The sequence below is a fragment of the Sus scrofa genome, chromosome 3 (assembly GCF_000003025.6).
Source record: "Sus scrofa isolate TJ Tabasco breed Duroc chromosome 3, Sscrofa11.1, whole genome shotgun sequence".
In the NCBI taxonomy this organism is placed as follows: domain Eukaryota; kingdom Metazoa; phylum Chordata; class Mammalia; order Artiodactyla; family Suidae; genus Sus; species Sus scrofa.
Genome location: NC_010445.4, coordinates 6,804,355 through 6,820,404, shown reverse-complemented (window position 1 = coordinate 6,820,404; position 16,050 = coordinate 6,804,355). Strand labels below are relative to the sequence as shown.

At 43.0% G+C, this 16,050-nt stretch overlaps 1 protein-coding gene across 1 annotated transcript in view; it reads right to left on the bottom strand.

The window, feature by feature from the left end:
• Positions 849-16,050, bottom strand: part of LOC110259856 (cytochrome P450 3A29-like) — a 29,829-nt gene continuing 14,627 nt past the window's right edge. The window contains exons 8-13 of the mRNA XM_021086162.1: positions 13,510-13,637; positions 12,362-12,428; positions 10,446-10,606; positions 7,590-7,816; positions 5,418-5,580; positions 849-1,391 (exon numbers count right to left, since the gene is read on the bottom strand). Coding sequence (XP_020941821.1) covers positions 1,296-1,391; positions 5,418-5,580; positions 7,590-7,816; positions 10,446-10,606; positions 12,362-12,428; positions 13,510-13,637 — 842 coding nt within the window. The 3' untranslated portion in view covers positions 849-1,295. The remainder of the gene's footprint in view (positions 1,392-5,417; positions 5,581-7,589; positions 7,817-10,445; positions 10,607-12,361; positions 12,429-13,509; positions 13,638-16,050) is intronic.

The following is a 16,050-nucleotide window of genomic DNA, read 5'->3' as shown; positions in this document are numbered from 1 at the left end:
GCTTTAGGACTGGATTACCCAGAAAGGGAAGGCAAGGCAGGGAAAGGAAAGGCAGAGAAGGGACAGAATAGGAAACGGAAGAGCCCTACACAGCTTCTGATACCAACTGAAGCTGGTTAGTGCTGGTATCCTCTTTGCCCAAACTGTTGACCAGTTAACAATCTTTTATTCCGCATTCATGGGGTTATGGCAGTTGGGAGGTGAGGATGGAACACAAAGAGGGGTATGAAAAACATCCTTCCTGGAGTTCCCGTCGTGGCGCAGTGGTTAACGAATCGACTAGGAACCATGAGGTTGCGGGTTCGGTCCTACCTTGCTCAGTGGTTAACGATCCGGCGTTGCGTGAGCTGTGGTGTAGGTTGCAGACGCGGCTCGGATCCCGCGTGCTGTGGCTCTGGCGTAGGGCGGTGGCTACAGCTCCGATTCAACCCTAGCCTGGAACCTCCATATGCCGGAAGCGCCCAAGAGATAGCAACAACAACAACAACGATAAAAGACAAAAAAAAAAAAAAAAAAAAAAAAAAAAAACAGAAAAAACATCTTTCCTGCCTCCTAGAAACATCCAAGCAGATGAGATGAAAACATTCAATCAAAGCTAGGAAACTAATAAGTGTCTCAGTTGAGTGTTACAAAAAAAATGTGCTCCAAAAAAAGGTAGATTTAAACTATGAATATACTTTCTAAGCAATAGTCAAAGTCACAGTGGATTCACTCTTACTTATTGATACATCAAATTGGAGTTTAGAAAAAACTCCACCCACCAGTAACTGTGAAGGTCAAAAGCATTTCCTGATTCCATGGTATACATTCCCCCTAATACGTGTGAAAATATCAGGGAATACTTTTGTGAAGAGATGTTTATTGACTTGATCAATATGATATTAATTTAGAATATTTGAAATAAGATCCATGATACGTCATCATATCTGTCACACAATCACCCTTATTTTCATTAAAGTTTGTTGATAAAAGCTGTTGAGAATATTTTTGTTTCAATCAGTGCTCAGAAGAAGGAGGTGATACTAACTGGGGGTGGATGGAGATGGTCTCACGAGAACCCAAGAAGCTGAGCCTACATATCTGGCCCTTACTAGTCACCTCCTTCGTATGACACAGGATATAACACTCCACATAGACAGTGAGAAGCTAAGCAATGTGCAGAATCTCTAATCATCCATCAGGGGCAGTAGGTGAAGCCCATCTTCATTTCTGGGCTTCACCACAAAGGAAATCAAGGTCTCTGATGCTTCGGGGTTCAGCTTCCTTGAGGAACCAAGCCGAGTCCTTAGGGAGAGTCAAGCTCCGCTTAATGTCCCATCTCGTGGCTCAATCATTAGAACAATGGGTTTCTCTGGTTGCATAAGTACTTGAGGACTTAATTTCAGGGGAATCTGCAAAAATTAAACAAGCACATGAGACTAATAAAGCAGGGCCCACAAAGAAGCCAAGTATATAAGAGACCTTGTAGACAATCATGCTATACAAACCTGTAACAGCTAGTTTTAGCATCATAAACCATAAACATTGCTTCTTTTTATAAAAACTATAAATTCAATGTATTTAATAGATATAAGAAGAGTAAAGTTATCTATTTTTCCTAGAGTGAATTTTAATAGTTGTGTCTTTCAAGAACTGGGCTAATTTACGCATAAACTATACGGAGTAAAGTTGTTTACAGATTTCCTTATTATCTTTTTTTTCTTTGTCTTTTGTCTCTTTATGGCCATACCTGAGGCATATGGAAGTTCCTGGACTAGGGGTTGAATCTGAGCTGCAGCTGAAAGCTATACCACAGCCACAGCCACACCAGATCCAAGCAGCACGTGTGACCTACACCACAGCTTGCAGCAATGCCTGCTCCTTAACCCCCTGAGTGAGGGAAGGGATTGAACCTGCATCCTCACAGAGACTTTGTTGAGTCCTTAACCCACTGAGCCATAATGGGAACTCCTTGGCTTTTTTTTAATGAAAATAAATTCCTACCAATTGAGACATAATAGTCTTACCAGAGTACATAAGCTGAAGGTGTACAGTATAAGCATTTGACTTACATCTATCATGAAATTATTACAAGTAGTTTCATTAGTATCCATCAGCTCATATAGATACAAAAAACAAAACAAAACCCACCATTGTTTCCTTGAGATGATAACTCCCAGGATTCATTCTCTTAACAACTTTTCTAGACAGAAATGTTACCTCTAGTCATCATATTGAATAGGGTCCACTTAGTGCTTATTTATCTTATAACCGGAAGTTTGTAACTTCATCCAATCTCCCTTCCTTATCTTTGATTCTTTATACTCATTCTATAAGCTGTACCAAGAAAGACACTGAAGACTTCATCCATTATTCTTTCTACAACATAGCTATTGAGCACCTATTCTGTACCAGGCTGGAGACAAAATCAGGTTGGCTTGTGTTCTTTTATTTAGTGTAAATTTTAAGTACAAAGGATGAGGTTGGGTTTTTTTTTTTTTTTTTGGTTTGTGTTTTGTCTTTTTCGGGCCACACCCACTGCATATGGAGGTTCCCAGGCTAGGGGACGAATCGGAGCTGCAGCTGCTGGCTTACACCACAGCCACAGCAACACAATATCCAAGCCGAGTCTGCAACCTACACCACAGCTCATGGCAATGCCAGATCCTTAACCCACTGTGTGAGGCCAGGGATCAAACCCACATGCTCATGGATACTAGTCGGATTTGTTTCTGCTGAGCCATGACAGGAACTCCATTGAGGTTTTTAAATTTAGCAGATTGAGGCGTTACGCAAACTCTCTTGAGCTACGTAAAGATAATTTCGTGTCCATAGAAACTTGGAAGGTAATCCTAGTGGGAATTACCCACATTTCTGGTTTGGACCATTCTCAACTTCCATAGAGTCCAGTCTCCTCTCCCAGTAGAATCCATGCAGTTTCATGATAGAGAGGTCATTGTGAGAGGTCATTTCTAACCTCTGGCTCCCAAGTGTAGTGCAAATGCTGAACCTCTGCAGACCTGCAGTGTTTTGTCTGACACTTTTAGCCCCATTCTCACCCCGTCACTCCTTCAGTGTTGGGGGAGCCCACAGAGTGACCTTCTAACTCAGTTCACTGAAGGGCATGCAAATTGTCATGGACAAGAGAAGCCCCAGCCTGGGGATGACTGGGTGGAGCTTGCAGGGGGCGTCTGCCCTTCTCATGTGTGCCAGCGGCTCCCTTTCTCTCAGGGCTGAGCCCTCTGTCTGTGCACATGTACAGAATGCCACACAGATGCCCACAAGTGACATGGGGACCATCTGTGTCCTCCTCTTCCCTGAGAACCTATTCAAGGGAGCAGCTGCTTCTAAAGAGCCGAGTCCTAGAAATAAGCCTTATTATAGGGCCGTGCTTGCTATGAATCAATGATTACTGTTCTTTCTTTCTTTCTTTCGTTTTTTTTTTTTTTTTTTTGTCTTTTTGCCTTTTCTAGGGCTGCTTCCCGCAGCATATGGAGGTTCCCAGGCTAGGGGTCTAATGGAGTTGTTACCACAGGCCTACACAGCCACAGCAATGAGGGATCCTAGCCGGGTCTGTGACCTACCCCATAGTTCACAGCAACACCAGATCCTTAACCCACTGAGCAAGGCCAGGGATTGAACCCGCAACCTCATGTTCCTAGTCAGATTCGTTAACCACTGTGCCACGATGGGAACTCCAATGATTATTGCTCTTTGTGTTCTATAAGAGAGTTTCCACAACCTTCTATAAATTTAATACCCACCTTGTCATTTTAAAATTTCAAGTGACATGCACATATTTCCCCTGCAGACAGACAGACACACACAAGAGGCATGTACACAAATGTCATTTGTTAAATTTCAAAAGTTCACATTTCAAGATTTGTATCCCAGAACTATAATCAACTGCACATCTAACTACTTGAGCATTTGCCAGATGACTGCCAGGTGTCATTGGGAGTTTATAAAATGAGGGACTAGAGTTAGAAACACTCTTTGGTACGAAGAAAACATAGGAACCAGACTGGAAGGTTCAATGACAGCATTAAGTTAGCTGACAGGACCCGTGATGCCAGCCTGTAGTAGCTGATGACACAGCAGAGGGGAGAACGGGCTCTGGACTGGATGGAGACAGCTCCCTGGAGGGGCTCGGGGATGGAACTAGAACTTGAAGGGTGAGAACACAACGGGGAGAGAGAGGGAAAAACACACATAGAGTTATTACTGGAACATAAAGGGAGCCCAGTGTGAAGGCAACAGAACCCTGGAAGGTGAAGGGACTGTGGGATCCTTCACATATGGCAGAAATGCTTTCAATCATGGATTCTCACCTTGGCTGCATGTGAGAATCAATGGGCGTAGTTGAATGCAACATTCTGGGTAAATTATTTTAGACTATCTGACATGACCTAGGCATCAATATTTTTTAAAGCACTGCAATAATTTCATTATATAGGAATTCCCATCATGGCTCACACTCCTGAACCCAACTAGTGTCCATGAGAGCGAGGGTTTGATCCCTGGCCTTGCTCAGTGGGTTAAGGATATGGCGTTGCCGTGAGCTGTGGTATAGGTTGCAAATGCAGCTCGGATCCCACATAGCTGTGGCTGTGGTGTAGGCTGGCGGCTGCAGTTCCAATTCAACCCCTAGCCTGGGAACCTTCATATGCCATGGATGCGGCCCTAAAGAGACCCCCCCAAAAAATACATTATACAAGCAGTGACTGACAATAGAAGAGTTCTGTGAGTTCTGATGGAGAAGAACACCATTTAAAAGTCTAAGGCACAAATGAACCTTTCCACAGAAAAGAAAATCATGGACTTGCAGAATAGACTTGTGGTTGCCAAGGGGGAGGGGGAGGGAGTGGGGTGGCTGGGGAGCTTGGGATTAATAGATACAAACTATTGCCTTTGGAATGGATTAGCAATGAGAGCCTGCTGTATAGCACTGGGAACTATGTCTAGTCACTTATGATGGAGCATGATAATGTGTGAAAATAGTATGGGTACATGTATGTGTAACTGGGTCACCATGCTGTACAGTAGAAAAAAAAATTGTATTGGGGAAATAACTATTAAAAAAAAAAGGCACGATGCAATCGCTATACTCATGACTGCACACACTTCTTCCTTCCTGTGGACTTGACACTAATTTAAAACATTGTTGAGGTTCAAAAGACTGTGAATAATCATGTCGTGTTAACTCCATTGACTTTTTAATCGGGTCTTTACAAAACCACACACTTAGCCCTCCATTGTTGAAGGACCCTGAAAGGTCACAGATGGCTCCAAATACATTCAAGTCTAACATGACAAATTCTCCTTGGAAGAGAACACACACACACACACGCACACGCACATGATGTCTATCTCTCTATATATATCCGTTACGAAAAAAAACTCACAATAAACACAACCAATGAAGATAGGTAACCGACCTGTGTTTCTTTGCAAGGTTTGAAGGAGAAGTTCTGTAAGACTTTGACAGCAGCAAGTTTCATGTTCATGAGGGCAAACCTCATGCCAATGCAGTTGCGGGGTCCAGTGCCAAAGGGCATGTGTGTGTAAGGATTTATGCTGTCCCTGTTCTTCTTACTGAACCTGGTTACATAACAGTGGATAAACCACATTATTAATGAAATATAAAAACCGCAAGAGCTTTCAGCGAGGTTTTAACTTAACTCTTCAACCAGCAGCATAGGGGGTTCTTCTGTGGGCTGGGCCTTGAATCCCGCTGTGAGTCTTTTGCTCTGAGAATGGAGAGCTCCAGACTCTTCCCTCTCCCTTACCCTATAGAAGCTTTCAGTCCTGTGGAGGAGATGAAATGAACGCTTTTTTGAAAAAAAAAATCTTTCAACGTTAAAAATTACAGTCAGGGTGGTGAGATGTTCCAGCTCTGAAAGGCACATGTGACATGAGATTGAAAAGAATGGGGTTCCCGCCTCCGTGAGCACGTATGTTGGTCATGTGCTCATGGAGGAAGGAAGCAGGAGAATCTCCCCCAAGTATTTACATGGTCATGTTCCCCCTGTATTCCCTTCCTTCCCGCCCCCTGTGCAGCAAACACAACAAAGTCCCTGCCATCAGAGAGCAAAGAGTCAGGGGCTATAAAAGGCTAGATCCCAGCGAGGGCTCTAAAAAGTTCCCTCCAAATTTTGCTCATGGCACACAAATGGGAAGAAGCATCAGCTCCTTCCAGAGTCCAAGCTGTGTCCAGGCCAGACCTTGGCTCTGAATTCTCCAGATGCTCAGTCCCTCCAAGGAGGACATCTCAGACATCTGAGGGCAGAGGACATCTCCACAGAAGGTCAGCAAATAGTGAGAAGAAGGAGCTGGCCCAGGACTGCCGCCACAGACAGCACCAGGGCCTGGGTGCACCTCTGCCCTCAGTGAGACTCCTTGAACCACAGGGATGAGGCCTATTGGTCCCCAGCCTGCATCTCACAACCATGCTGGAGGAAACAGCAGATGATGTTTAAAGAAATGAAATGTGAGAATGTTGGTGATGAATTCACATTAACAAGACAGAAAAATGTGAAGGAAATAAAAACATATACACCTAAAATAATATAGTCATATAATCAGGCATATGCATACAGGCATTCATTCATATATATATATATCTCACATATCTCATATATTTAGATAGATATACACACATAGAATTTTGTTAAATTGAAACCATGTACCAGCCCCTAAGTCCTTGTGTTTTGAAGTAAAAGCCTTTTCCTTTAGCCTTCCAGGCCTCCCCTCAGTCTCAAAAGGCTGACTGGAGGGCAAATGATTAGGAAATATTATTATAGCTAAAGACCAGTTAAAATAGTCTCCATGATATTTCACCCTGCCTTGGCCCAGTAACTTATTATTAATATTTACTTTCTAGTTAGAGTTATATTGTGCCTAGAAACACTCCCTTTCACCCCTTCCGAGTAAGCAATCTTCTTTCCAGAGAAAGAGTTAAGGAGCAATAACGCCGAAGACAACCAGAAACCATCACCGGACCGACTGATGCCAGACTGGACCACTCTGAAATGGCCTATGGAGGGAGGATAATACAGACACCTTCATCAATAACCCTGTCTTCTGAGCTCAACCTGTCAAACCCCTTGGTATCCCCTCTCAAGGCAGGTACACGGTTTTCAGGCATTAGCCTGCCACAGCCTCCTTTGCCTGGCAAAGCAATGAAGCTGTTCTTTCTGCTTCACCCAAAACTCTGTCTCTAAGACTTCATCGGTTCTGGTGTACAGAGGCCGCATGTGGGCTACAAAACCAAGCAAGCAATTCAAAACCCAAATTAACTATCATGCCATTCTAAGTTTACAAGAATCCACCTACACACAGCAAAATGTCCAAAAGCACATAATCGCATTATTTGTGAGGCCTCTCTTAAGGCATTAGGAAATGTAGAGGGCTATGCTTTTCTTCTTTCTGGCCCACAGTGTGTAAAATTTGACACAACAATGATGACTCTTAAGAAAAATGTCCACCAGTAAAAAGATGGGAAGATAAATGCTTTACAATCACCTATTTGGTCCCCTACAATAAGGGGCATCTCATATGCTGAAACCACTCTGGTTCGGGGGGGGGTCCCCTTGCTCTGGTTGTCCTACCTTTCAGGATGGAACTCCTCAGGCTCTGGCCAGTGCCCTGGGTCTTGATGAATCGTGTAGATCGGCACCATCACCACGGTCCCTTGGGGAATGAACACGCCATGGATTTCCACATCCTTCTTGCAGACCCTCTCCAGTCTAGCCGTAAGTGGGAACAATCTGAGAGATTCATTCAGCACCATGTCAAGATACTCCATCTGTTCCAGGGACTCATATGTGGGAGGTGCCTGGAAGAAGGAAAGAGAGTCTGAGAAACTGAGATTTCGGATCAACCTTCAACTCGGTCTCCATAGCCCTACTAGAATGTTGGGCACTCGAGAATCGAATTTAAATGGGTAAAGGACAAAGCATCTGTAGACATTTAAGATCCATCATGTCCTTTGACCCGCTCTGTGGCCCATGGAAATGTCAACGGGAGAACATGGGGATCATCTAAAAAGAACCTGAAATCCCTCAAGTTACCACAGAGCGTGTTTTCTGTCTTATGTAAACACATGTGACTAATACACCATGATCCCTTCTCCTACATGAAATAGGTCAAATTCACCGTTTCCTTTCAAAAGGGAGGCCACGCGTCTGTACGAAGGAGAGAGAATGTGCAAAAGAGCAAACCCACTATTCAACATAACATTTTTTTCTTGAGGAATCTCGTTGGCTAATTCTTTGTTCCCTACATCTAACATCTGAAGATACTGTATGATATTAAAAAGTCTCTAAACAATTTGGAGAGGAGTTCCCGTCGTGGCGCAGTGGTTAACGAATCCGACTAGGAACCATGAGGTGGCGGGTTCGGTCCCTGCCCTTGCTCAGTGGGTTGACAATCCGGCATTGCCGTGAGCTGTGGTGTAGGTCGCAGACGCGGTTCGGTTCCCACGTTGCTATGGCTCTGGCGTAGGCCAGTGGCTACAGCTCTGATTCGACCCCTAGTCTGGGAACCTCCATATGCCACGGGAGTGGCCCAAAGAAGTAGCAAAAAGACAAAAAAAGTAAAAAAAATAAAATAATTTGGAGAGAAATGAGTTCCTTACTAAACCAAATTTGCAAAATGGGGTAAGATGGGTGCTACCAGGAACAGAATTTCGGTGCCAGGGAAAGTTACAAGAGGATCAGAGCCCCCTCCCCCCACCTCGGCTGCACCCTCTGTGTCTGGAACAGACCCCTGTTGCCCCTTCAAGTTTGACTGTAAAGTCTGAAGGTCTAAACAGGCCACTCCAGGCCCAGAGGCCAGGTCTTCTCACCCCACCACGAATTCCAGTTTGGGCAGAGATCTGGGGACAGGGAGGGTGATACGTGGCTGTCACATGGTGTTACAGTTAAGGGGCAATGCTGTAGAGGGTGACAAGGCTGAGGAGCCAACACCCTGGCTCCCAGCTTGGCATCTTCACCACTAGGCACACCGCAGGTGCATGGAAGTGCTTCATCTCTCTGTAGCTCAGCTTTCTGAAATGCGACATGGACGTAATCAGAGGTGACCCTTCCTAGGGTTGTGTGGCAGAGACATTCACTGCTCCCCAATATCCATGTGGTCCCCTTACTTCCCATCCCATGTGAAGGTATGGGAAACCAGCTTTGCCAGTGGGTTTTGAACTGAGGCAGTTATGTCAGTTCAGGGAACAAACACTTGAAAAGCCAGTGCTCAAGTTTCCTGTTCCCCAGACAACAGGAAGACCTCACGTCCAGATAATGCAGCTCCAGGATGCCGGGCCCTCCTAGTCCGTTTCCCTGAGTAACTGTGTGGAGCAGAGCTTCCCACTCCCACCCTCCACTGACCATCTGTGCTGCACTTGAAGATGTGGGTTAGAAGTAAACCTTTGCTATGAGAGCTCTGAGATCTGGGGGCTCATTTGTTCCTGAGGCATAACCTAGCCTCTCCTGACTAATGCAGAATTTTATGAATGTTAAATTCATTTATAAATAGAAAACATTTAGAACAGACGTACACAGCAAAATGCAAATGTGGGCCAATAGTGTTGTTGTCACTGTAAGTATCACTATAAAAAGGGGAGAACACAGTGCTTTAGCAATTGTCTATTGCTTGGTGACCACCTTATTGCAATGAAAAGAATTCCAACGTGGGGTTTACAAGAGAAGACAGATCATCTCTAATTAGGTTGGTGTCACAATGTGTACTTTGTAATTCAAAGACCCAGGCCTCAGAAAGCTCATGAGACTTGTCAAAACCACAGTCAGGTCTCATATTCTATGAGTATGTGCTACCCTATGCCCTTTCCTTTACCAGGCTCCTCCTAGTTAGCAGTTTGCCCAGGGTGGTAGATTAACTTAGCGGTCCCAGTTCTCCACCCCTCCCTGTGTCCATATGCTTCACCCTCTCATGTTGTGGCGCCTTCTCTTTTTGACGCTGGGGTCAACCAGGTGGCTTGCTTTGAACCAATGGAAAGTTGGCTCACTGTGATGCAAGCAGAGTTTTGAAGGCACCAACTGGGCTTTTGCTTGTGCCATCTCCCATGGCCTTGAAAAGCAGATATGTGGAAATTGAAAGGCAGGAGAAGCATAGAGTCAACCTAGCCAGCTTAGATCAGCTAACAGCTAGGCCAACGCAAGTCCAGCCAATATCAATGGATTACCAAGCAGGCTAGAGCATCAGATGCTAACTGTTAGATGCCACTGAGGTTTTGTGATTTTTTTTTTACTTGGCATTATAGTGATAACTGATAGGCCAGGACTCACACTTTTTTCAAAGAACTTATATTGCTGTGAGTAGCATGCATTACTCATGTTTTTCCCTCTTTGTTTTTGATTCTTTAGATTCCTCCTAAATGGCACAGCTGAAAATTTTGATGCTTATGCTTTTTGCAAAAATCTCTCACTCCCTCCCCCAAGGTATCATCTACTCACCTTATTGGGAAAAGTCGCATCAATCTCCTCCTGCAGCTTCCGCTGGACATCAGGGTGAGTGGCCAGTTTATAGAAAAGGAAGGAAAGAGAATCGGTAGTGGGCTCATAGCCAGCAAAAATAAAGATAATACCTTGGGCCACCATTTCTGGGTCAGACAGAGCTAAAAGAAGAGGAAAGACGTTTCAGGCAAAGCATGTCAACTTAAAACATCACAGTTTTAGGTGATAAGAAATTCAGACAAACTCCCAGATCCCTAGGGGGGAAATGTAAAAGCAATTCAGAGTCAAAATGGGAGGGGTTTTCACTCTCCTGTCTGCCTTACAGAGCCAGAAAAAGACAAAAATTGCCTTAATCCAGTTTTTCTCAAGGTCTAGAGCATTCCTGGTCCTCTCTTTCTAGTTATGCCACCTCCCACCCACACAACTGGGTAATTTCAAGAGACAGCATTTTTGTCCAACATACACAGTATTATCAGTCTGTCCCTTAGAGAATCCTAAATGCACTTTAACTTAACAGTATGGGTAGTGTGGTTTTTTTTCCAAAAAATTACATTCTTCTAGCAAGCACAGCATGAATATTTTTTGAGATTTTTGCAATATTAAGGCTATGTTGCAGGGAAAATATTGGAAGAAATTTTAAGAGGAAAAAAAAATAAAAGATAAAAGAAAGGATACAGGAGCCTACTTAAAAGGGATCCAGTGGATAAACCTGAGAGAATTTGAGAATCAAAATTTTAAATGATATAAGGATAAATTACATCTGAGAATGTACCGATAGAGATAAATAAATCGATGATGGGGGAGAAAGGAAAGCTCTCCCTGACAATGGAAAATCAACTCACAGGAGTTCCCATTGTGGCACAGTGGAAACAAATCTGACAAGCATCATGAGGATGCAGGTTCAATCCCTGGCCTCGCTCAGTGGGTTAAGGATCTAGAGATTTGACCCCTAGCCTGGTAACTTCCACATGCCAAGGGGGCAGCCCTAAAAAGACAAAAAAAAAAAAGAAAGAAAGAAAGGAAGAAAATCAACTCATAAATGTAGAATGATGGAATTACAAAGCCAGCATTTGGCAAACATCACATTAATGAAGTTTTCAGTTAAAAACCATCCATGGATGATAAAAACCAGTACGTGACAATGTGAAGAAGAACAGAATATTTACAATTTCAAAGGCTTTTCTCACAAGCTACTTATTAAGTACGAAGGAAAAAAATTTTTTTGTCTTTTTTTTAGGGCTGCACCCATGCACATGGAAGTTCCCAGGCTAGGGGTCAAATCGGAGCTATAGCTGCCAGGCTACACCACAGCCACAGCAATGCGGGATCCAAGCCACGTCTGTGACCTACACCACAGCTCACAGCAACACAGGATCCTCATCTCACTGAGCAAGGCCAGGGATCGAACCTGCATCTTCATGGATACTAGTCAGGTTCGTTAACCAATGAGCCATGATGGGAACTCCAAAAAGTAAATTTTAGCATAGAGTAAGCTCATGAACACACCTTTAACCTTGTGTTCCAAGTTAAGGTCACCAACCCTGGGGCTCTTGCCTCCTGATGTGATGAAGCCTTGATGCAAATTTCCAGGCAGAGGCTCTGACTCAGTGGGTCTGGAGGAGCCTGAGCATCCACCCTGGAAACAAGGGCCCCAGAGGCTCCGCTGTAGGGGATGCACAGACCAGGACTGGCTTCTGGGCCTGACCTCCTTGCTGCACTTGCCCTTCAAGCTCTGAACAAAGTTGTGCCTGCCCACTTCTATGAAGCACCTCTGGCTACCGTTTCTCTCTGAATGTGTGACTTTCTTCAATGTGGCAGAATTTCTCATCTGTCTGGAAAAACTTCCCGCACATTTTCAGAACCACCCCTTTCTCTGGGCCTCCCCACAGTGGCCCCTCTGAAACCTCCGTGGTTACCTTTACGGGCGTCCATTTCTTTGTAATTCTGGGAGTTAATCATCAGCTGAAGAAGGTCCAGTCGACGCTGGAATCAGAAAGAGAAATTTCAGTGACTCAAAGTCACCTGTGAAGTCAGAAACAAATCAAGAGTGCAGTATTTCACCTCTTTCCTGAGAGTATGTTCCCTCAAAGAGCAGAAGCCTAACTAGCATTTTCTGAGTCCTCAGTGAATAAAACATGTACATTCAAATCCTGGAGACCATGCATGTTGCCTTCCTGAGCGAAATCCAGCCATCACCTCCAATCTCACTTTTGGTTCTCACTTTCTGATCCCTGGCTTCTTTGACTTTTAAGAAAGCTTCTTAACTGGAGAGTTGCTCTCTCTCTTGTTAGAGCCATTTGCTCAGGAGAAAGTCCATGACTTCAATTGTTTTTTTACCCTCCAACTTTCATTCTTAATGAAGGGCCACATAAACTGACCCCCTGATATTTCATCTGCAGCTCTTATAGCAGCATCTTCAAGCTCCTGATCCTTCCAGATCTCTGCACAACCTCCAGGACCATCCTGGGTACCCAGCCCTGTACCCCCTGACCTGCACACATCCCTGTACGGGTCTCCAGACCTCACAAAGGCAAAGCTGATTAACCAGGTTGCAGCCTCATCACCCAGAGAAGAGCCCTGCCCACCCAGACTACAAGAGGCTCAAATTCAACATGGACTAAATTCCACCAGATTCCTGATGGGGCTTCCATTGGACAATCCATGAAATAGAAGTCTTGGATTTGAATGATTTTTTTTGCCAATCTAATATTTGGTGAAACATGAGTAAACTCATTTTTAAGCAATAACTTATACTTTGACTTATTGAAGGCAAGTGGCAAAATCTTAACAATATTTATGTAGTGACATACTAATTGGCATGCCTCTTATTAATTTAAACAAGTGCTCTCCGACTCACTACCTTATCTTCTTCCCCCAAAGAATTCAGCCCAAAAGGTTAATTATATAGTCATTCACCCCAAAAGATTAAAACTCTCCTGCTCTTAAATCTATGATTCTCCACCCACCTTTAAAAAAAATGCACAGATGTACATAAATCATATGCATTCAGCTCAATAAATTAACCAAAAGTGAACACCCTCATGGCAGCACTACCAGGTCTTACCACATCTTCATCTTTGAGACGACTTTCTTTCATCTTTTTCACAGATTTTGTGAAAAAATTTACAGCAGTTTTTGGAAACACAGAGAAACTTAACAATTCAAAGATTGGACGAAGGAATGGAAAGAGTGCTGTAGGAAAAAGATAAAATGAAATCAGAGTGAAAATGCAAAATTTACCTGAAGCAACTGTACTTTGCTCTGCCAATCAGAGAGTAAAAGACACCCAGGTTCTCAATCTAGGAGTCACTCCCTTTTGACTTTTGTTCAGATGTCCAAGCCAAGGCAGAGCGCGGCCAAGTCCACATATAGGGGCTATCACCATAGGAGGGAGTCAGTGACCCTGTCTCCATCTTTGCAGTGACTAGAGTAACAGGATTCTATCTTGGACTTCATTGCCTTTTAGCTATTGAGCTACCATTTTTTCAGATAAAACAGGCCATGGTCTGCTACTTCACTTTATCATGCTGTTCCAAAAATAATAGGATAGATTTAATACATTGTATGTCTCTCAACCGCCATGTAATGGAGTTAGAAAAAAAATTTGGAAACTCACAAATATGTGGAAATTCAACAACACACCCCTAAATAACCAATAGGTGATAGAAAAATCAAAAGAGCAATCTGGAATTACTTTTAAGAGGATAAAAATGAAGTCATGACATCCCAAAACTGATGGACTGTAGCGAGAGTAGTACTCAGAGAGAAATTTATGGCTTTATCTGTCTCTGCTTTGGAAGAACGAAAATTTCATATGAATAACCTTACTTTCCAAGTGAACATACTCAAAAAAGAGGAGCAAATAAAAACTGAAGCAAGCATTAGGAAGAAAAAAATAAAGATAAGAGCAGAAACTGAGGAACAGGAGGATAAAAAGCAATAAAGAAAAATCAATGAAACAAAAAAATTGATTCTTTTAAAAGGCCTTTTCAGATGGACCAAGAGAAAAACACAAAAGACTCAATTTGCTAGTGTTGAAATTAAAGAAAGGAGATTACTACTTACATTAAACCAATAATAAGGAATATAAAGGAATACCAAAGACAGTCATAGGCCAGGAAATTAGATAACTTAGATGAAACAGACAGATTCCTGGAACGACATAAACTACAGAAATATATGAAAAAAAGAGATAGACAATCTGATAGACCTGTAAGAAGTACAAGGTTTGAGTTAGTCATCAAAAAATTACCCACAATTTGACCAAGAAAAGCTCAGACCAAAAATGTATGTCTTTGAGTTCTCTTGAAGTGCAGCAGCTTAAGGATCTGGCATTGTTACTGCAGCAGCTTGGGCTGCTTCTGTGCGTGGGTTTGATCCCTGGCCTGGGGACTTCTACATGCTGCCAGTGCAGCCAAAAAAAAAAAAAAAAGAATATATGTCCTTACATAAATTTTATGGCATTCCCTGGTGGCCAGTAGTTAAGGACTTGGTCTTATCACTGTTGTGGCACAGGTTAAATCCCTGGTCCAGGAACTTCCAAATGCCATGGGCATGGACAAAAAAAAAAAACCTTTGAACTTCAAAGCATATAGTGAAGAACATACGGAAGGGGAAAAACATTTTCAAGTCACCTATCTGATAAGAGACTTTATCTAGAACACATAAAGAACTCATAACTCAACGACAAGAAGACAAACAATCCAACTATAGATGGGCAAAGGATTTGATTAGATACTTATCTAAAAATATATTAAAATGGCCCAAAACATAAACAGTTACTCAACATCACTAGCCATTGGAAATAGAAACCAAAACCACAATGAAATAAACAAACAAAACCACAGTGAAATTCCATTTCACACTCAGTGGGATGGTCACAATCAAAAAGCGTTGATCAAGTGTTTGCACGAATGTTGAGAAGTTAGAACGTTCATACGTGATTGATGCAAACGTAAAACAGTGTAGCTATTGTGGGAAATGTTTAGCAGTTCCTTATAAATTAAACAAAGAAATTGCTGACTATGTAACTCAGCAATTTCACTTCTAAGTACTTAACCAAATAATCAAAAACACGTAATTCAGGACTTCCCGTCGTGGCTCAGTGGTTAATGAACCCAACTAGTATCCACGAGGATGTGGGTTCGATTCCAGCCCTTGCTCAGTGGGTTAAGGATCTGGCATTGCCATGAGCTGTGATGTAGGTTGCAGACACAGCTGGGATCCCGTGTTGCTGTGGCTGTGGTGTAGGCTGGTGGCTACAGCTCCAATTGGACCCCTAGCCTGAGAACCTCCACATGCCATGGATGAGGCCTTAAAAAGACAAAAAGACAAGACAAAACCAAAAAAAAAAAAAAAAAAACTGGTATTCAAACAAAAACTTGTACATAAATGTGCATGAAACACTATTCACAATAGTCAAGAGGAAGACTCAAACCAAATGTCTGTAAATTGATGGATGGAAAAACAAAATGCATAATGTCCATATATTGGAACATTATTTGACCATACAAAGAAATAAAGTACTGATATATGCTACAATACGTATGAACTTTGGAGTTCCCGTCATGGCTCAGTGGTTAATGAATCCAACTAGGAGCCATGA